At 28.5% G+C, this 23,713-nt stretch overlaps 1 protein-coding gene across 1 annotated transcript in view; it reads right to left on the bottom strand.

Moving 5' to 3' along the window:
• Positions 1-14,891, bottom strand: part of LOC113371212 — a 516,707-nt gene extending 501,816 nt beyond the window's left edge. Inside the window, exons 1-2 of the mRNA XM_026611852.1 lie at positions 14,793-14,891; positions 8,693-8,906 (exon numbers count right to left, since the gene is read on the bottom strand). Of these exons, the coding sequence (XP_026467637.1) occupies positions 8,693-8,906; positions 14,793-14,891 (313 nt within the window). The remainder of the gene's footprint in view (positions 1-8,692; positions 8,907-14,792) is intronic.
• Positions 14,892-23,713: the final 8,822 nt, after the last annotated feature.

Genomic DNA, 23,713 nt, shown 5'->3' with positions numbered 1-23,713 from the left:
CTACATGAGTCATGTCAGACATTTTTCTGACATAGACTTACATGACTTCTCAGGAACAAAAAATTAATTTAGGTACATGTCAGTCATATATGTGTGAAATAAAAAAGTGCTTTCTATGTTGAAATAAATTTTCTTGAAATATTTTTATTTAATCCATTTACCAAAGTTATATATAGCCCATGTGATTAATATTCTGATATTATCGTGACGACTAATGTGTTAAAAAACTGCAACATATTTCTGTCAAAAATTAAGCCAACTCAAAATCAGTTTAACTTAGTCATAATATTTTATAATGTCTGTTAGTCGTATTTGTTAATAAATTTGTTGCACTATTTTTTTAAGTAAAACTTTTTTAGGCGCGACTAGGGTGTAAATCCGTACAAATGCAACGGAAGTGCGTTACGGCAGATAAGATAAGATGAAGGTCGAGTGCCAATGACTCGTCATACACTCTCGATGATATTATTTCTATACGGGTCGATTGTGATTAGTCGTCACATAAAACCGTGTATGAAACATAAGTTTATTATTATAGAAATAATTTCTATATTATTCATAGTTTGTATAAATCTTTGAAGTTACTGAAATGGAAAATATTTTTAGGCAAAACAGATATTACAAAGCTGTTCAAAGAATGAGATTATATCGCCAGCGAAAAAGTAAAAAAATACTCTCAGTCAATGAATGCATGTTAATTCTAATTATATCAAGTTCTTCAAACACAATTACATGATGTCTGAAGTTGCAAAAACAATATTTGCTTAGGCGTTGTTTAACATATTTCACAGTGTGAACGAATATTATAGAATTTATTAATCAGCAATTACTTCATTTTTCTAATAAAGGTTAATTTCTAAATGCTTATTACAATGACAAACCGATCATATCATATTTGAAATATGACTTTTTAATTACATTATTGTTTTAAAATATTATACATATTTTTAATGCTATTTTAAACATATAATTTATAATTTATCATTATATAAATGTGTATAATGGTTGACACTAATAAATGTGCATCACGAGTGTTACCATATTACTAACTAGCTGTAAGTGGAATTCTGTCTTAAGGCAATTAAGGCATCGTGCCTTATGGCAAATTGCTGGAACTTCCCGTACGAAAAATTATTATTTTTTTAAAAACGATTAACATTTTTGAAAAAAATTTACTTTGAAAAAATAAGATTTTTGAGAAACTATAAATTGGACAAAAAATTACTTTTTTTTTGAAAAAAAAAATTTTTTTTCTTTATTTTGACATATTGTGGAAGATCTGAACTTTTTTTTCAAAGCAATCGTACTGCTTTAACTGCATAGGGACAAAATATAAAGCGCGTAAGCGCCGCGTCGCTGTCTAACGCATAAGCATTGGTACGGAACCCATAGGAATGTTAACAAAATGTATACTGATTGTTAAAATCTCTATAAAATATCTGATAATTTGATGTGCATATGTCTAATGATCATTTTTGACCGCCAAATGGCTCATTTTTTTACTTTTCCCTCCATATCTCCGAAACCGCTAGACCTACCATCATGAAAATTTCATCGATTCTTCATCTTGTAAATACAAGTGAAATGTTTTTTGAATTATTCAAATTGAACGCTCCGTTCTCTTAAAAACTGAGTTACCGTTTTCGGCACTTTTTGCCCCGTATCTTCGGAACGGCTAGACCTGCCTTCGCCAAAAACTAATCAGCACGTCTCCTTATCAATACGAATTGAATGTTTTTTGAATTATTCAAATCGGTTGATCCGTGTTCCCGAAATCGTCGACGAAAATTTGTATCCGCACATACATACACACACGTACATACATACATACATACATACATACATACATACACACACACACACACACACACACACATACATCCATTTTTTCTAAGGTATGCCAAAATATTCAGAAACCTCTGAAACGTAAAGATATATAAAAATTATCATTTTTGATTTTTTTGCGATTACTATAACTTACCCTACGGGAAGTTAATAAACATTATTCAAAATTGTTACATGATGTATTTATTTTTACTTAAATGCCATCTTGTACAGTAGCAAATAAGTTTTACTTCAATCGCGTTCGAACCTTACGCGCACTATTTTTTTATAGAGACCGAGAGTTTCTTCACGCCGAATCAAAGTAATATGGGATTATTATGATATATATAAAAAAAAATCTAAACAAAAATCATCACAAATTAAATCAATCAATACAAAACATTAAATTTTTTTAATATCTAGTAAATACAAATACTATTAGTAGTTATATTAAAAATGAACACGTAATTGATATTATTTATTTATTTATTTATTTATTAATTTTACAAGCCGTCGGTATAATAATTTTATAATAAGGCTTAAGTCAATATTTATAGGTTTAATATAATTTATTAATTATTAGCTATTTTATTACTTATTTATTTATTATTTAATTTATTTACTGTAAACTTATTTATATTTACTTAATTTTAATTATTTTTAAATGTTACTAGTTTGTTTGTTGCAAGTATTTGTTAAAAATTCAATAAGTATTTTAATAAGCTTTACAATACTTTTATAATATAATTATTTTATTTAACAAATTTTAGGTTATTTTATGATATTTTAACAAATTTAGGTGTCTTATATTATTGTTATTATTATTATTATTATTATTATTATTATTATCATTATCATTTATATTATTATTGTTAAGTATTTTTACAATATAAGTTTTTTTTCTTTTACAAATTTTTAGGTATTTTGATGAAGGAAATATTTTGTTTCACAACTTTTTAAGTGTTTTTAAAATATAAATTTTTGGTTAACTAATTATTAAGTATTTTTTGTCATATAAAAAAAATAAAATTTTGTTTTACAGTTTTTAAGTATTTTAAATTATTATTACAATTGAAATGTTTTACAACAATCATTGGTCCTTCAAAAAATCAAACCAAAATAACATCAAAAACCCTACACTAATGAAGAGTTCCAAAAACTGTTCAAATGTATCTACATAAATCATCAGCTAACAGCAAATTGAGTAAATTTTTTGTAATTTGTATAAACGGTTTATATATTTAAATAGCTACATAAAATTTGGTGCAGAACCTTAGTACAACTGTTTTATTCAAAAATGTTTTATTGCTCATCTACTGATTTACATTCACTACAGCTTGCCTGAATAGCAATAACGCTAAACTTTTCACAATGGGCTTGAACAAAATATTGTCTTGTATTTCAATAAAATATCGCCACTTTCTACCCTTTCCTACATCTCTCTCAACCACAACCGGCTAGAAATTCATGTCACACGCCATCAAATTTTGAGAGGAAGCCATCAGCAGACAGGCCTCCTCCAAGTTTCGCACAGAAGTAGCACTTCTAACAAAGTTAGAGGAATAAATAATTCCGGAACTTTGTAGAAAGTGCTACTCCATTACAACGGCCAGTGGGGACGTAACAAAATAAGACACTCTCTTTGCTCCACCGCAGCGTGTGCTTCTCTTACAAAAGAAAACACCATGGTGACAACGAAACAAATGGAAGACATATGATTGTACGAAAACATCCTCTTTTTAATTTAGACTGTGATGTAAAAAATAATGAGTCATACGCTACTCATAAATCGAGACAACAAAATCGGAATTGAACTTACAGACGTCAAAGTCTGCCAGCTATAGTTTGATAATTAAAATTAAGGTCAAATATAAAGTTGGAGATTAAATTATTTCGGGGCGTAAAATGTTCAATACCGCATTTCAATATAGCTTCAGAAGACAATTAAAATATCTCATTGTTAATTAAGAATTGGCATAAATGTTTATATACACTCAGATTCGTCTTAATTTTTTTAGTTTTTCATTTATCACAACTTGGTATTTAGCACTTTGTGGATTATCGGTTAATTCGTGCGCCCAAAATCGTGGACAATAAATTGCATCCATATATAATACGGGCACGCGCACATACACAAACATCCTTTTTTCAAAGTATGCCAAAATGTTCAAAAACCACAAAGCGTAAAGATATGCAAAATTCCTTTTCGATGATAGGTGAGCTGGACCAATAAAATTTAGGAAATATTAAAAATTCTCTTCAATCTCAAAAATTCTTATATTTTATATATTGTTTTATTAATATTATTATGGCTAGGCGCATATTATTCCAAACACACTATTTATATTGGCCTCTAGCTGTTTTTTGTATAGCAGAATAAATGTGAGAATAGTTAAAGGTTCAACTATAGTTTCTAAAAATGAATCAATTATGTCATAAATGTTTGACAAGTAACAGAGACGTTAGATTTATCCCAAAATTTTTTAACACTTCAGTCAAGAATTCAAGTATACTCATTAAATGTTTTGAGAGCTGGTGCAGAAAAATCCAGTGCGTCTAAGATAATTCAATTCTAACAAATAGTTTTAAACAAATAAATTGTATTTGTTTATAATATTTAATTTTATTAGTACAATAAAACTGCGAAAATCTCTATTTAATAACAAATTAACATAAAATTAATATAATTTTATGTATATAAAAGACATCACTTCAGAGTCGAATGTTGACAAAATTTACTCATTTGCCTCAATGCCAAAATTGTACTGGCTGTTCTTTTGAAAGGCTAGTTTATAATGGAATAATGGAATGACACAAAATTTTATTTAACTTTGACCAAAAATAAAACTTTATAACAAAGAACTACTCAAATAACTGAAAGTAAAACAATATTTTTTAAAGCTAATGGAAAAAGGATTATTCCTTATATTTTGTAACTTTTGTATCAATAAAATTCAATAAATACTGGTTATTAATCAATTAACTAAGTAATTTATTGGAAAAGAGCACATTTTTTATTTTGGTTTTATCAAATTCATTTTTATATTATTTAGATTCAGCACTTATTACGAATTATAGCTGTATTGATAGAATTTCTAGGAAATATTTAGTTTGCAGAACTATTAATTTATAGCACTTGAAGAATTATGGCTTAAGTTTTTATTCTATAAAGAAATCGTAAAACGAATCTTCTAAAATGTCAAGACCAGTCGTATATATAAAAAGATTCGCGTCTAGGTTTTACTGAAGAAATTATTTTGCAAAGTTAAAAAGCTACAATCAAATATAGATTATTTTTTCAACCATACTAAAACAAATTAAGACTATGATGATAAAATAATAATTTTCATTCAAACTATAATAATAGCATATATTTTTCTTTTAATATAGCATATATTTTTATTTATTTATTTATTATTAAAAAAAAAGATTCTCTTACTTGTGTATCTACTGAAGTCATAGTTAAAAAACTAACAAATAAACGTAAACTTTATTCTTGAATATTTTTATAATCACTTTATTTATCACTTTCACCATGATACTCATGATTATTAATAGAAAACTAATACAATGAAGTCAGTGAAAACTTCTGGAACAACAAAAATATTGCTTAATTTTATTCTAAAGTAAAATTTCTGTATCCTATTAAATGTGAAAATTTAGACTATGGGCGGCAGTATTATATTTTGCACAAAAATAAATTAAAGCAAACAATAAAAAAACTAAAGAAGACGTCACATTAGGTTGCAACCTTTATAATTTGATATTGTAATAAAAGTTCAAATATTAAGATGATTTCTCGTATATAATTATAATTTAATTGGTAGGAATAGACCAAGTTACTTATACTACTAGCATAAATACGTTCATCGTAGCCGTAGCCAGAAGGCAAAGAGAATTAAACCAGCTATGCTTTTCCCTGAACAAGACAACATGCAGAAATGCCTCACAATAAATCATTCGTTGAACAACGCAAGAGTATTTTCAGCGCACGCTCGCTATCTTAATTAATGCCACGTACATAATTGTTTTATTACACGTAAATTATTTTGTCGGGTCTTCAAAATGTTATCATTTAATTAATGACGCATTGAAAACGACTAAACGCTTGATGGCTTTCGGGGCGGCTCCACCGCCCGGCTCAGACTGATCTGGAAAAGACCGAGTCTTTTCTTGTTTCTTGTCGAATGCAAAACTTTGTAAACGAAATTTTAAGCAAAGTCATGAAGAGGTTCCGATGTGTATTCTAATATCATTTTGATGGATAAGGGTTGTGCGGAAATTCATTCAGTGAGACATTCAATTCATTGCAACAAATTTGCTGATTGTATCTCAATCCAATTCAGCAAAATGATGTTGGGCTTGTAACAAAATGAAGATTACTACTTCTCGGATGTTTTCAAAACGTAATCCTAAAAATCAATTCAATTATATCAAATGTTACTGATACAATATTCAAATTCTCAAAGATGGAAATAAATTCAAGATTTTAATTATGTAGATCGTTTTACCATTAACAGCCTGTGTGTAAATTACTGATGCGCCAAAAACCAGTAATTAATTTTAAACGTGTGTTCGATTTTATAGAAAAAAATGAAATAAAATGTATTAGACTCCATAATTTCGGAAGCTGGTATTCTTAGTAACAGGTTGCAATATATCTAGCTAGAAATATAATTGCAAGTCACAAAGGTTTATTTGTAATTAAATATAATTACATAATTAATAGTTAATTATATTTAAAAAAAATGTAACTATAATTATAATTAATTGGGTTGGAATAACATATATAGAACATATTTGTTGATACAACAGAAAAAAAATATACGGTCAGTTTAGGAATACTATTTTATTCAAGTCTATGTAACACCCATGAAGTGATAACATTAAATAGTTTGTCAATTTTCTTGATATTCTTTAAAAAAATTATTTATTAGAAGCAATAATTTCTCCAGTAGTTTTCTATTTGTAAGTGAAAGTGAAAAATATTTTTCAAAAACTATTTATTATGACAAAAATAAGTAACGGCGTCAAATTGAACTACCACCTATGTTACAAGTATCGTCTATAGACGACATCCGCAAGACGTGCTGGGTGTTTAGATGTCGTCCATAGACAACATGTTCTACGTCTTTGCTTCAATATTTATCAATGAGTTGAACTATTGGGGTTTCTAATTTTTAATTCAAGTTTAGTTTATTAGAAGCGTAATAATGTAAAAAATACTTTCATATTCTATGTCACTATGGCTGATCTTTTCAGTTGCAGTACCAATAGATGCATTCCACAATACCATCTAAAATATTACCATATAACCTTATTCTCCGCCATACAATAAAAGAATATGGAGATATTTGTTAAAATTCTATTTAAATATGAAGAAAGTGTTGACTCATAATACTAAAACCGCAATTATACGACCGTTTTACTACATAATAACTTCGTGTGCATAGAATAGCGGATTTTCATTAATGTCTGGATTCTAGTATTTAGTGGTTTTTCATGTGAAATAATTTTGCCCGGTTTCCATCGTTTAACTGCTACCATGGAAATAGTGTTTTAATGTAAAAGATAAAGCGTATAGAAGCAGAGCAATATTTTTATAGAAATTTTCCCGGAACAGATTTGTTTTCTGGATAAATGAAACGATTGAATTTCGGTCTAAATTCAATTACAAATCGCAATTTAAAATTTTCACTTTCAAACTTTATTTCCGAGTTTAATTAATTTCACTTTTGATTGAATTGATATAAATGAAGTGTTAGAAAACAAAATCTACTTGCAATATATTACATTCCTTATTTATGTAAAGACCTCTTTTTTAATTGCAATTTTTAATAAGAGAAATAAGCGTTTTCTTGTAAACTCAACAAGATATATTCAAAAATCTTATTTAAATAGTGAACGATTTTTTAACTTCCCGTAGGGCAAGTTATAGTAATCGCAAAAAAATCGAAAATGAAAATTTTATATATCTTTACGTTTCAGAGGTTTCTGAACATTTTGGCATACCTTAGAAAAAATTGATGTATGTGTGTGTGTGTGTGTGTGTGTGTGTGTATGTGTGTGTGTATGTATGTATGTATGTATGTGTGTGTATGTATGTGCGGATACAAATTTTCGTCGACGATTTCGGGAACACGGATCAACCGATTTGAATAATTCAAAAAACATTCGATCCGTATTGATAAGGAGACGTGCTGATTAGTTTTTGGCAAAGGCAGGTCAAGCCGTTCCGAAGATACGGGGCAAAAAGTTCCGAAAACGGTAACTCAGTTTTTAAGAGAACGGAGCGTCCGATTTTAATAATTCAAAAACATTTCATTTGTATTGACAAGATGAAGAATCGATACAACTTTCATGAAGGTAGGTCCAGCGGTTTCGGAGATATAGAGGAAAAAGTAAAAAAATGAGCCATTTGGCGGTCAAAAATGATCATTAGACATATGCACATCAAATTATCAGACATTTTATAGAGATTTTAACAATAAGTATACATTTTGTTAACATTCCTATCGGTTCCGTACCAATGCTTATGCGTAAGACAGCGACGCGGCGCTTACGCGCTTTATATTTTGTCCCTATGTAGTTAAAGCAGTACGATTGCTTTGAAAAAAAAGTTCAGATCTTCCACAATATGTCAAAATAAAGAAAAAAAATTTTTTCAAAAAAAACAAATTTTTTAAAAAAAAAAATTTTTAAAAAAAAAATTTTTTTCATTTCAAATTGCCATCTGAGGCCATACAAAAGTGTTATAAATCATAACACTACACACACACATACACATATATATATATATATATATATATATATATATATATATATAAATGTATTTAATAAATAAATTACTATATCTAGTTGACAGTACCTGAAAGCCATGACGAATTAAACTCCCGCGGCCTGAGCGCTCTTCCTAGGACGTCTTCTAAAACTAATTTCCGACCCTTATTTCTAGCGGATTCATCTTCCGGCGATAAAAGAAATATCGAAAACACTATCAGCCCCAACACCGCCACTATGACCAGCACTGCTATAAGAATTCCGCGCCAATTGCGCTGGTTCGGAGTTGACAACACTAATTCCTGCAATTAAAAAAATAAATAAAAATTAGCAATAAAATCTTTATGATAAGTTATGAAACACTGACACACAAGATATTACACATGACAGTCATGACACTAAGTATAATAGGTATAACATGATTTAAATAAAGCTATATTTAATATGTGTCTATTTAATATAATGCGTGTCAACATTTTCTAATAATTCAATGGCATATCACAGCAACTCAAACATGTCTTACTATTACTTATTCCTCACCATTTTTTATGAATTTTTAAAACGAACAAACATGTAAAATTTGCCTGGTTAAATATGTAAAATGCACTCAAAATTAATGTCACTAAGTTAAATTATTTCATAATTAAATTATTATTATTATTAAATTAAATTAATATTTTGAATTATTGATGTTATGTAAACAAAAGTTTAAATTTGAACGATCAATTACAGGTAACCCTAGTAGATGCACTACTGAGTGTGTTTACTAATATGTAATCAATATTATTACGTCATATTTTGTTAGCAATCTCTGCTCGATGTTTTTAGAATAAACAGATGCAGAATAAAGTTTAAAAAAATCAGCAAAGTATTTACCAGAAGCGTTAATTACTCAAAATCTTAATATTGTCATTAGTAAATAAAATTTATTGTGCACCAAATAATTCACAATTAATCTTAGTATAATAAGATAACTTATTGAAAATTATTAGATCATTCAAATTATTAATCACAAAAGCTATATTTTGTTAGGTACATTAATTTGAATAATATAATTACATAATATCCGATAGTTTTCACTCATGTATAATATTTAATATTATGATAAAAAATGCAATAACTAATCATTTCCAATTATTTTGTATAATTGGATAATAATTGACACTAGTTATTACTAAACAGTATCTAATTACTATTTGGAATAAAACAAATTTGTATATTATTGCTACTTATATGCATGTTGTTGAAATTTTAATGCATTGGCTGTAAAAGTCATGGAATAAAATATCATTGTATGTATTAATATACAAGGTCATGTTTATAATGAACTATTTCAAGTCCAGATATTATTTAACACTTTGGGGACGGCTGTCCACCAGAGTGGACAAACAAACTCTATGAGTCACAGGCTATTTTATAAACAATGACTCAGTTTGCATAGAAAAAAGTTGAATAAAATACATATAGCAGTGATAAACAGTGTTGTATTTTGAAAATAATTTTAAGTTATTTTAGTAGTATTTTTAGCTTTTTTCTTTGCTATATGGTCTTATTTTAATATTTAAAACGACCGAGCGCTTTTAAATATGGCAAAACGACTGGTAATTGTAACTGGTAACTGGTAACTGGTAATTTTGTGAATTAAGCAGTAGTGAAGATGAATTGCAAATAGACATTCATACAGACAAATTTTACTATTCATACCGATGATAGTGATGAATGTGATGATGATATTATCCAACTAAAAAAAGAAAAAGTTTGACTAAATAAATTAAGAGCGGGAAGACATTAGCGAATGTGCCGATTCTCCTTCAATAATCGAATGTGACATACATCAACAAACACTCCGACTATAAATACCAAGCAATATAAGACATCCAATAGATTATTTTACTTTATATTTTACAAATAAATTGTTAGATAATATAATAGAAAAAAACTATTATGGCAGCACAAAAATGAACAAATATACTGACTAATTAGTGGCATATTCTAAATGCGAGAGAAAGAAAAAGGGATTGTATTGTCTGTTATGACAGAAAAGCACTAGGATGAAGGCGGTGAACAATATTTTATTGTAAAACATGTCAAAATCAACCAACTATGCATTTTGGAAATTGTTTTGAACGTCACCATTTTTTTATGAAATGATCAAAAATAAATGCATGTCCTTCAATGACCACAAATTTATATCAAACAAATTGCATAACATACACAATGAAATCAAGTTTACAGCCGGTAAACAAGTTTATTTTGAAATCGGTGCCGTCCCGAAAGTGTTAAGTATCATATGCATATACCAAATACCATCCAGAATTCATATTATTAAAATTATTATTAATTCATATACTTGTTTAAAAATTCATTTAGTTCTAATCACTAAAACGAAACATTTAAAACTTAAAAAAAACTAGTCAAAATCTACTACAATTTCAGAAACCCAATCATTAGAATATATTGTTTGACATTTGATGCATTTAATCCCACAAACGGGTTTTCAAATGACTAAACTATATTTTTAAATAAATAATTCACTAAAATAAATGTTTATCACGCAACTCTCAAGCCCCAATTTTGGTATCTTCTGGCCAAGATTTATTTCTACTGGGATTAATTCCGGCAAACTGTTCCAAACATAGTTCTAAATACTGAATACAACTACATAACCAAATATAAACTGATTTATTTTGTTAATATATATCAAGGTTACGTTACCTAATCGTAAGTTTAATCCGTATGTTAAATTGTATTTCACAATGTTTTTCTTTAAATTTTGCATAACAAACAATTAGGTCCGACGTGTTTACTCCTCTATAGCTGGTAATGGAAAAGGGTTTCAGGTGCTCGATGTCGATCTTTTATTCCAATGTCTGGGCGATTGTTATTGGTGGATATTAGAGAAGGACAATTATAGTAACACTTGCTAATTCAGGTGCTGTCAAAACCTCCAAAAATTGGTTAAGACTGTCTTTCTCAGAAGTGTGGTCTAGTGGTTAAGTGGTCAACTCGCGGATACAGAGGTACTTGGATCGAGTCCCAGTAAAGTACTCGTTTGAGCTAATAATTTTATATGAAGTCAAATAAATTGAGTTTTGCTGTAAAAATTGTTCTTCAATAGATATATTTAAAGAGTGAAGAAAAAATTATTAGAAATTGTAGGTGTCCAATTGTCCTTGTTTACAAAGCCGAAAAATATCAGTTTTTCATAAATTAATTTTAATTGTATTTTTGAGCAACAATCCGTAAATAAAATTAAAACCAAGCTATAATGACTAGAAGGAAGCCAATATGGTGAAAATAAGATTTTTTTTACCAACATATGAGCAACCCACTTACAGATAATAATAATAAAATTGATTTCTGAATTAAAAAAGAAGCGTTTTTACAGACATGTGCTAACAGATTCAACGAATGGATAACTAACAAATAACAAGGATATTTTATATTGGATTAAATTGCTAAGAAATTATAGGTTGAAAAGTGAAATGTTATATTGGCGTTAATGACTTAGGATTTATAGCTAAGCTGCATTAATCCTTAGACGTAATGTTCAATCTAGCCCCTGCGTAAGCATTTTCCTAATGGTTCCCAAAAGAACATATCTTGAATAAATTCTTAATGTGCAATTTTGCAAAACCTGGCCATTAGATTGCAATTATTTAATTCAGAAGCAAGACAATTTTGAACAACCAGCATAAAAATAAAGACATGCATGTATAAAGAACATTATTAATTGAATTTAGTACCGAAAAAGTTAGGCGGTGAAATTCGTTACTGTCCATTTAATTAAAAAAACGTAACGCTAGTTTCATTAGGATAACTTAACTCAACAATTTTAATTAATTGTAAATTTTCACAAACTGGAATACTCAGAAGTGTGCAAAACTGAAAAATTGTCTTTTGACATTTGTAAGACGAAAGCAATGTGATAAAAATAGTGCAAGTACACCACGATAAATATTTAATCGTAAATTAGAAATGAAATTAAAACAATTATATTTATATAAATGTAATAGAATAGAGCGGGGCTTAAAGGTCCGCGGGTAAAAATGTCCACCACCAATATTTTTAACAACAATATTAGAAAGTAGAGGGCAAAATCCAACTATCGCCTTGAATCAAACATCGTCGCCGTCATGGGATAAACAGCTGTGTTTGAAAATCTGTAACAAAAGTATTATCTTCTGTTGTTATTTTTTTGGTTGTGAGCACTGTTGTTTAGTTTACGTGACCTTGTTAGTATAATATCTAAGTACATTATTTGATTATTTTATAGGCTGTATTGTTATTCTTAAGTTTGATTCAACAGTTTTTCTATATAACCTCCATGAAAGCTTACACGTGATTGGGGCGGAAAAAACCATCCGTACCTTTACACTTGCTGTCTGTCAACAATAAGAAAATAGTAAATAAAAAAGTTAATTAAGTTAATAAAAGCAATTTAAAAAAAGGTATATTTTCCAACACTGCTGATGAATATTTCTAACGCAAAACCAAATGGATATTATATAATATAGTGTATCTTCGTAAAAATGTGCCCATAAAATTTATATTTTGCATTAGTTGAATAATGTACCTAAAATTTCGTAAAATCCATTTACATTCAAAATTGAGATATTAGATCTTTTAGCCTCCTGGATATCCCTTTTTAACCATTATGATGCAAAAAGGGATAGATGACAAATTTTAGAAAAATAGTAAAAAACACATTTCTATAATATAAGAATCAACTGGGTAATTCATTGAACTAGTTCGATAGTTTAATACGTATTACTAAGTTCATTTGGTTTAGACAGAATAACTACTTAAAGTCAAATTGGACCTTTGTGCTCTGCCTTGCCCTATATAGTTTACACGAATGAATTTTCATTATCACACAAGAAATTTAATTTAAATAGTTATTCAATTAACTTTTTTAATATTATAACATGAATATTCAGTGATTCCTGCTTAATTTTATATAAAGTAGAATCCAAATATAACGTAATTTATAATCACTGCAGCTTTTGAGATTTATATGAATTAATCCAGAAATTACGAAACCATATTCCATATTTGCTTTCGACTAAATTAAGTTGATACAAAATGTAACTTGAATTACACATATATTATGAAACCCTGCAAGTTGGGCAAATAAAGTTATGCAACGGCAGCTTAACACAATTGTTCTGCTAAATTCATACATGAATGATTCTCAGCTACGTTTTGTGTGTGTTCAATCTGAGAAGCTTCGCAATCAAGAAATTGTAATGAACAATCCTAGCAAACATTTCCTCGAATACATTAAAATATATTAAAAAACATATGGATTGATAAATTTTGATATGTCACTATTTAAAGACCAATTTAAAATTGTTATTAATATTATTAATATAGCGGTAAAAAGTATTTCAGTTTAATTTTTAGTTTTAGTTTAAAAGCTTTTTAAAATTGTCTTAGGAGCTCCAAAATATGTTTCCAACTGGTTGATTCATGCCGACACGAAGACACCTACCATAAATGAAGTAATAACAAAAACAGCACACAAGTATAGAAACAAGCTAATCAGTCACCCAAATTCATTAGAAAACTCATCGATAACAGAGAACTATCCAAGAAGATTGAAAAGAAAAGCGCCACTGGATTTAAGTCATCAACTCTCCTGATAAAAAATGGAAATAACTTAATCATTAATCATAAGAAATTATTCCACAAGTAAATAGTTAAAATTATATAATTATCAATAAAATATTGTGAATTTTTTATCGAATGGAAAAACAACTACTGAGTTGTTTTTTCCAACATGCCCTTGTAATATACAATGTCCCTTTTCGGCCGACTATTGTAAATTCATCAAATTTATTGAATTCCTTTACAGGACAGTTGTAAATAAAAGAGATAATAAAAAAATAATAAAAAAACTAATGACTTTAAATTGTTTAAATTTCAATTTTGTTAGTATTTTTAAAACAATGTACTTGTCTGTAAAAAAATGTGTGACAAGTACAAATAAATAAATGAAATATCCACATTCAATTTCGTGAGTACAATCTATTTCCTTCATACTTTGCCATTATTTATCAAACAACGTTATAGTAACAAATTTGATTAGTCGACACCGTCGACTATAATGTGCACTTTGCACTAAATTGCAGGGTAGAAAATCGCTTAACTCCGAAAGTGCAAAGTTTCTGCGCTTCGGCGCTCACCTGAGCTGCAATTAACACATTATCTGCGGTGACAATAAAGCGATTGAGAGATAACCGTGTTTTAAAATTATACGCTGTTAATTCATATTGCAAAGACATTTTAGATATATTAATAAGTATTTAAGCAATAAAAAATATTCAAGACACAATGTCTTTCAAAACCTTTCTAATAGTTACTACTTTCGAATACATAATTTTAAAAATACTTTCAAATACATAATTTTAAATTACAACGGTGCCTCCAAACAATTACCTGTAACTTCATGTTTTATAAAGAATATGAAAGAAAGCAGTAGTAGAGATAGCAATGTAATGGGTAGTTGTTAAATTTTTAAAAACTACACTTAATATTTAAAACTTCTATGAAAAATGTGACAGAATGGAACGTGTTCATCAAAATCTTACTTTTTACCAATATTCATATTCTATTTTTTGGTGATTTTAGTACCCTATCCTAGGAAGTTTCTTCTCTTTTCAAGCTATTCAATAGTACCTTTGAGAGTTTATCTAACAGCAATCATAACTGTTGGGTCTAGTTCAGATTCTAACAGAAGACATTATTTGTTTACTATACTGAGATATAGTTTATATTAATTTTTAAATGCCAAGCAAACACACGATTGCCTTACTAATTGTTGCAGCCGTGCCCCGAAAAGAAGATTTTTACTTGAGATTCTATTTCCATAAATTCGAGTGGAAATTTAATATCACACTACTGGATATCGAGCTGGATCGAAGTTAGGAGCGAACTCAAATATGTGCTTGCTCACGTCCTTAATCGTTTAAGCCATGATGGTATCAACATGTGATTTGTATTAAATAAAAAAATAGAAAAAGAAATATGTAGTATGATAATGTGATTCATGTTTAGTATGACATAATATAAATATATGATTTATTAGCATTTTATTGTCTACCCAATTGCACACCGATATACGACCTAATGCGAGTTAATAAACATTAACTCGAATCAGGGAAGAATAGTATTGGGGATTGATCTATATTTTCAAATGAAAATGGACATCGCTAGTGCACGATGTTGGGTTATCCAGAACGGGGTTCAAACTCACGACTCACAAAAAATAACGGATATTTATTGACAATAATATATCATATGCTGATGATCAAATTTATATTTTACATATAATTTTGCAAAGTAAATTTTTCATCAATATATTTAATGATTGCACTAATGAAACTATATCACTGCCCGATTGTACTATAAAAAGTTTGTAAATAGTCTATCGCCTTGTAGTTTGGGTCGTGCGCCGTTACAAAGAGGTTAATCGCGCTTAATAAACACTTACAGTGTTTTGAGTAAATTAGGCGGGAGCTTGGAACGAGCTTTAGGCCGCCGAAGTTCGGCAAGCGGGTAGCAGCTGCAGCCAAGGGGTTAATGACTGACGCGAGCCCCGGCAATCCCCGTTGATTGTTAGTGGATTCATAAATCGCTTCCCTAAATCGTCGGACGGGATTAAGGTGACTGAGGTAAGGGAGCGAGGTAGGACAATTCTCATTCGTAATTCACAAATTATTTAATTGCTATTTGTCTTATTGGGAGAAGCATAAAAATTCTAGTAGATTTGAAATTTACTAGATGTTATAGATACTAATACAACATTTTTATAGAAAATTGCAATAAACAAGCTGAATTCTATCTCAGCATCCAAGAGATTGTTCGTATTCAATATAAGCAATGAGTATCAGACAGTGCATGGATAAACATCAAACATGCCATCGACAGCCAGCGGTAAAGAGACCACGGTAGCAGATATTTTGGGTATACGTGTAAAATAATTGTATTCAAAATTATTAACTTCCCGTATGGTAGTTATAGTAATGGGCCGAAAATCGAAAATGAATTTTTTTGCATATCTTCAACTTTTGAAGATTTCGTGTGTTTTGTAGGTCCGCATTTTTTCGGGCGCACATATTCAATTCCTATTGATAGGGAGAAATGCTGATTAGTTTTTAGCAAAGGCAGGTCCATTACGGAGATACGGAGCAAAGAGTGCAGAAATCGATTTGAGAGAACCGAGTGTCCGACTGATGAATCATCTTAAAAACATTCAATTTGTAATGATTGGGAGAAGAGGTGATTGATTTTTGGCAAAGGCAGGTTCAGTCATGTCGAAGATACAGAGTTAAATATGCAATAAATGGCAGTTTTTTGCGAGAACTAAGCGTCCGATTTGAATGATTCAATAAACTTTTAGTTTCTATTTTTTTTTTAAATTTTTTTTTAAATTTTTTTTTTTGTATATCGAAAATTCTGTTCTATTATACTTTAACAAATAATTTCAACTTGGCAATTCAGTTTATAAAATTCTTACAAATATTAGACAATGTTACAATATTTAAAAAATTTATTTGAAAATATTTAATATTTCTCGAATATTTCGTTACGGTATGGGAAGTTCCAGCTACTTGCTTTAAGGCACGATGCCATGCACCAGTAGTTTGAATTTTTATTTGAATATAATAAAATAAGATTACAAGAAATCATTATCAATTTTATGAAAATCTCAAGTATTCAATCATTATCCGTGCATGAAAACGAGCTTTTTGCAGGGTGTTTTTCTTTGAATTATTAGTAACAATAGTCGGATCTCTATATTTGCTGTATTAGCTTAATATTGTTCTAGAAAAATATTTGTATCTTCAAAGCAGTATAATGGAATGTTTCATACTTAATGGCCATATTTTTTTCCAAAGTATCTAAATATATTAGAGCTGTATATATACAACTCTAATTAGCAACCAGGTCTTTGTTCCTGCAGCATAAAAACATACTCTGTTTCTTTGTTGTCTATGCATAAATATTATATAATTAATAGTAGATGCCACAAAGTCGCAGTTTTCAACATATTTTTATTATGTATCTAATTTTATTGATTTTTGAAAAATAATAATAATTAATTAATTATTGATTGTTGACTTTCTTCTTTACAAAATTTACTGCAATTATACCAATTCATTGTTGTATAATCTATTATTACAAGAATCAAACGTGTGTCTGAATAATGGGTATTATTATGCAATACTCATTGTTATATCGTTTATTAGTTTATTTTATTTTGCAACAAATTATATAATTGCTTAAAAGTTAAGATTTAAATAGGAAAAGTGCAAATGATTTTGCAATTCTTTTAACTATTCAATTTTACAACGTGTAGCAAAGCTATGCAACTACATACGTAATAGTTTCAATAGGTATATAAATACACAATAAACATTTTTAATATGGTACAATTTACACAAGTAATTTTTATGATCAATTCCAGAAGTGAACAGTAGATACCAACTCTACGTCTAGTTTGAAAATATGAGAATTGAAACCCAAAAGTTTTTATGAGTTTTTGAGTATTCAGAGCTTTTACTCAAATAATGCGGGCACCACGCAAAATATGGATCTTAGGGCTTTTCGGTGCTTAAAATTTTAATGATTTCAGAGCTTCAACTCTAAAGAATTCTAAAATCAGACTTTAATCATTTTGAATTTAAGTGTCAAAATTTAGCTATTAAATGAATTAATTTTATTCATTAAATAGATAATTTTATGACAAATAAAATAAACTCAAGTGTAAATGTTCTTCTGTAAAGCGTAATATCAACGATAAAATTATGTTATTACTAATAAAGTAAAACCCTCGATATCGTTAAGCAGAATATGATTAAATATTTAATTAAATATTAAACATTTTGAACTCTGTGTTATAAAATAATAAAAATGCACACCAAATAATCATAAATAATCAAATTAAATTCTGTTCATAATATGTATATATTGTGGGTAAAAATATGCTCCATATTTATTCAATCACATATATAATTAAATATATGTACTGTTTGCGCAGTTTCTCAGTTGAATAACATCATTGAAACAAGTTTATCTGAATAGCTTCTATCTATTTGAACTGCGTATAATAATTATTATTCTAGCTTTCATACTGTTTGTTATTGAAGATGAACAAACAATGGTCTCAGATTATAGTGAATACTAAATTTCGCATATGATCAATTTCTAAGGCAGACAACGAGATAGCATAGCATAATATAAACTTTGCCTTTGTGATATAAGATTAAGCCATAACCAAATTATCTTGGAGCATAATTGAAGTATATAAATAAATTTGTATTGTATTAACTTTAGATTTTTTAGCAATTGTATTAGATTTAGATTTTTTAGCAATCGCCCTTAAATAATTTGATAATAGGTTTATCATACTAATATTATTTCGCATTGAGATTCATACAAAATTAAAGTAAATAGATATTGTAATGAATCTTACAATGATTATTGATTTGTCAAATGAAATTACTTAAATGTGTACAATATAATATATTATTAACTTCTCTTAGAGACAGTTATAGTGATTGCAAAAATAAATTTTTTATATATCTTTAGGGAAGTTTTCTGAATATCTAAGCATACCTTAGAAAAAATTGAAGTATTTGTGTCCCCACCGGTTATAGATTCTCAATAAAAATAAGTTAAAAAAATTTGGCGGTCAAAAATGTTTATTGGACTTGTAAAAATGTAAAGTGTAATTTTTTTGGGTTCTGTACCAAGATTTTTCATTACAGTACGGGAATTTCCAGCAATTTGTCTTAAAGACACGATGCCATGCACCCCCACTTGTTAATAATAAGTAATGCCACAGATGCGTTTGTATCGTCAAAATAGATCTGAGGAGTAATTTGTAGTAAAGTAAAGGCTTCGGTCGTGCAACTACAAAGATAGAGTGTATTTTTTCCCCACACATAACCTGATATCAAGAAGTAACGATAACCGTTCGCTCTTAAGAAGATAATTTTCAAATGATAAATAAAATTGACAAGAAGTATGCAATCTTTAACAAACAAAATACAACCATTGGGTTGCTTTCTACAAAAGCTACAAAGTAAAAAAAATGTTGCAATAGATCCCTGAGTATATTTTTAATCGCAATAATATATAATCAAACATAAAACAAAAAAATAAAAAAAAGGTTTGTCTTGCCTATCAACTCGTGTAAACACGATGACATTTAAATAAATGGAGAAAAAACTATGGTGAAAATTTTGCTGGCTGGAATTTTAGTTTAAAGCTATAGTTTTTTTAGCAGAGTGTTTTTACAATCCAAATCCAAATAGAACACATCAATCTGATTGCGAATGTAATAAAATATACTTTTATGCAAAAAGATGGTTATTTAAGATAAACATTAGTAAAGTTCAATACTTCAATGTATAGGTGCAATTATTATTATCTAAGACAGAGAAAATTTGGTAATTTTAATACTTACTTTTGGAATGCAATCATTTTACATAGCATATTCGAGTTCTCCTAACAAAAGGCATAACTTTCACAGCGCCTCAATTTAATTTAACATTGCTGAACATTATATATATATATATATATATATATATATTTTTTTATAATTTTGATGTTGAAATATATAATATATATATATATATATATATATATATTATATTATTAGATGGTAGAGTCTTAGATTTGTAAATATTTTGTAGAGCTTCAAACAAAGAATCGAAAAAGTAATAAAAAACAAAAAAGTTTTTTTATTTATTTACTGTCGCGTTTCGGAACTAGGTATGTTCCATCTTCAGAACATCTGTCAAGAAACATGATCTTGATCAGATTTAAACAAACAATATATTTAAGAAAATTGATAAGGTTGTGAAAGAGGTAATATAACAAAAAATATGACAATATAATCAAAATGAAAATAATAAATGTGAAAAGATTTTAGTGAAAATGTGTTATTGTATAATCAATCATGCATGTAATGATTTCTGTTTTTTCTTACTCTTTTTTATTAAAACTGTTTAATTATCTAACATTTCTAATATTTTGTTATACAATCTACTCATTTATTCTTAATATTTTATCATTTTGATTATATTGTCATATTTTTGTATATTACCTTTTCCACAATCCTATACATTTTATATAAAAATCCACCATTTTAAGATTATACTAGAGAAAAACTATTTATCAGTACACTTATAGGAAACTTTTTTTTATCGGATTTACGAAGTTATGGAAATGATAAGATGAATGTATAACGATAGTACAAATTTGATTTAATTTCATTATACAATCTGTATATTCTAAAACATTAAGCAGAGACTGCTAACAAATATGTAAATGACAAAATGGTATTGATTACAAATTAGTAAACACACTTGTGTCGAACGACTTCCGTCTTCGGTAAGAAGAGGAACGAATGGCAATAATTAAAAGAGAAAAATTCTAGACCCTCCCCCCATGAACTGTTCCCTAACTGCAGTTTCCGTAGGGACCATAGGCGAAAGTTAAGCGGAGGTTTTAGTCGGTATTGCCCAGACAAAAGATCAGTCCGTATTAAGGTATTTCCTTGTCTATTCAAAAAACAGTAGTAGTATCTACTAGAAATAACTCTGGTATTTAGATTAGGAATATATAATACCCCTTAAAATCCGTCTTAAAATCGATCAATTTCTCTAATATTCCGTTACAATTCGTTTTGCAGAATCTAATAACTCTAAATGTATGTAGAATGAAGTAAGCGGAGCACATAATACCATTTCTCGGTTTCTCTTGAACTATATATGTAAATTATATAGTGTTACGTTATTTCGGTACAATCGTGTTGTTTACCACACCGGGTGCAATTAATTTTGGAACATTGCGGAACTCATTCCGAAAGCGATAAGACAACTACCATCCTTAATGAAATGCTTAGAACAGACGCTGAATTTGCATTAAGATGCTCTGTGGTACGTTGCATCTGTGCAGAAAAAGATATTATTGCTAAAATTCCTTCCCGTGAATACGAATATAATATTTTCTGCAATAATATAAGCAAACTTATGGTTTATGCTCAACTTTTTTTACCATTTTTTACATATCATTAATTAATAATTATGTAAATATTGCTTGATTCATATTAATGGTCCTCTAGATATTTTAAATATATACTATTTCATATGAAATAGTTGATAATACTATATCCAATTAAAATAGTAATACTTACATTCATTCTCATAGATACCTTTGGATAATCTGATATGAAATATTTAAGCAGTATAAGGTATAAATATTTAAAATTGAAGAGAAGTTTTTTGCTTATTGTTGATTTCATACTTAATGTTTTTATGATAATGCTTATTTTCAAAATCACTCATTATGTTTGATATTATTAATAACAAATAAAAAATAATCTAAAATCTTCTCTTCAAAAAAAAACGAAAAAAAAATTATACCCAAAGGCTATATTTTTAAAGATATACTTTAGTGGGTAAATAAATTAATTGATTAGCTTTTTTGTTTTGAGTTTTCAAATTTAGACAAAACCTATGAATTATAAATTACGTTATAAGGGTTGGATCAAATATCACATATTATTAATCAGTGTGATTCTGAAATAGATTTGAATATTCGATTCCAATGATTTTTAGAACACTAAAAAGCAATTTCAATGAGCACATTGAATACAAAAAATAATAGAGAAAAAAATATAAGTAATTAACTATAATGTTGTATTAGTCTAGTACTGTCTAGTTTGTATATTTATATAAATTATGAAGCTTAAGACACTTAAATAACATTTTTTTTTTTTTTATTTATTTATTTATAGCAATCAAGATACAATTTATCTTATAAGCTATTGTGACACAAAGGAGAAAGAGAAAAAAAAATATAATAAAAATAATAACAACAATAATAATAATGAATAAAAAAAAAAAAAATAAATAAATAAAAAAATAATATTTATAATTATATTAAAGAAAAAATAATAATAATAATAAATAAATAAATAAATAAATAAATAAATAATAATAATAATAATAATTAACTAGAGTTCACTCCAATGAGTGAAGCCTAGTGTTTCATATAAGGTCGCTTGGCCAACATCTTTTCAACCTTCTTAGTGATGAAGAGCCGATTAAAGAAGCAATGAGCTGGTTGTAGTGACACTCAATTTTTGAGAGGTAGATCGAGCTTCTGTCCTTGATGACATCTGTGACGTATGGAATATCTAAATCTTTATGAATAGCATGGTTAGTTATGTACCACGGTGCGTTGACTATATTTCTTAGTATTTTGTTTTGACATCTTTGCATCATTACTATATTGGATTTGCTTGCGCATCCCCATAACTCGATGCCGTAAGTCCAAACGGGTTTAATAATGCATTTGTATAGTAGTACTTTATTATACAGCGAGAGCTTCGAGTTTCTTCCTATAAGCCAGTTGATTTCTTGGGCTTTGAACTTGATTTGTTGAATTTTGGCTTTGATGTGTTGCTTCCAGGTTAGTCTGGAATCCAAGTGCATGCCCAGGTATTTGACTACATCGGTTTGTGGTATTGTACATTGGTTAAAGGAAACTTGAGGGCAGGTATCTCTTCTCAGCGAAAAGGTAATATGCTTCGATTTGGCCTCGTTGATTTTTATTTTCCATTTTTTGGACCAGGTCACGATTTTGTTAAGATGACATTGCAGTTTCTGCGAGGCTACTTTAGGATCGAGATCAGTGGTTAAGATTGCGATATCATCGGCAAAAGTACAACAAGTAGAATCACCGTATTCTGGAAAATCACTTGTGTATAATAGATAAAGAAATGGACCTAAGACACTGCCTTGAGGAACACCTGCGTTTACCAGTTTGGGCTCAGTTGTTTCTTGGCCGATTTTTACTTGAAACTTTCTTGAGCATAAGTAAGATTCGAAGAATTTTGTGTATGATGGTAAAAGATTTCTGATTTTATGTAGAAGACCAAAGTGCCAGACCTTGTCAAACGCCTGGCTTACATCAAGGAACACGGCGGAACAGTACTTCTTGGCTTCGAAAGCTTTGTTGACAGTATCAACTATACGATGACACTGCTGTATAGTGGAGTGTTGTTTACGGAAGCCAAATTGATGATCCG

The sequence above is a fragment of the Ctenocephalides felis genome, unplaced genomic scaffold (assembly GCF_003426905.1).
Source record: "Ctenocephalides felis isolate EL2017-DRISC unplaced genomic scaffold, ASM342690v1 CF-g0.4_SCAFFOLD_01492, whole genome shotgun sequence".
In the NCBI taxonomy this organism is placed as follows: domain Eukaryota; kingdom Metazoa; phylum Arthropoda; class Insecta; order Siphonaptera; family Pulicidae; genus Ctenocephalides; species Ctenocephalides felis.
This window is presented reverse-complemented; position numbering and strand designations above follow the sequence as displayed.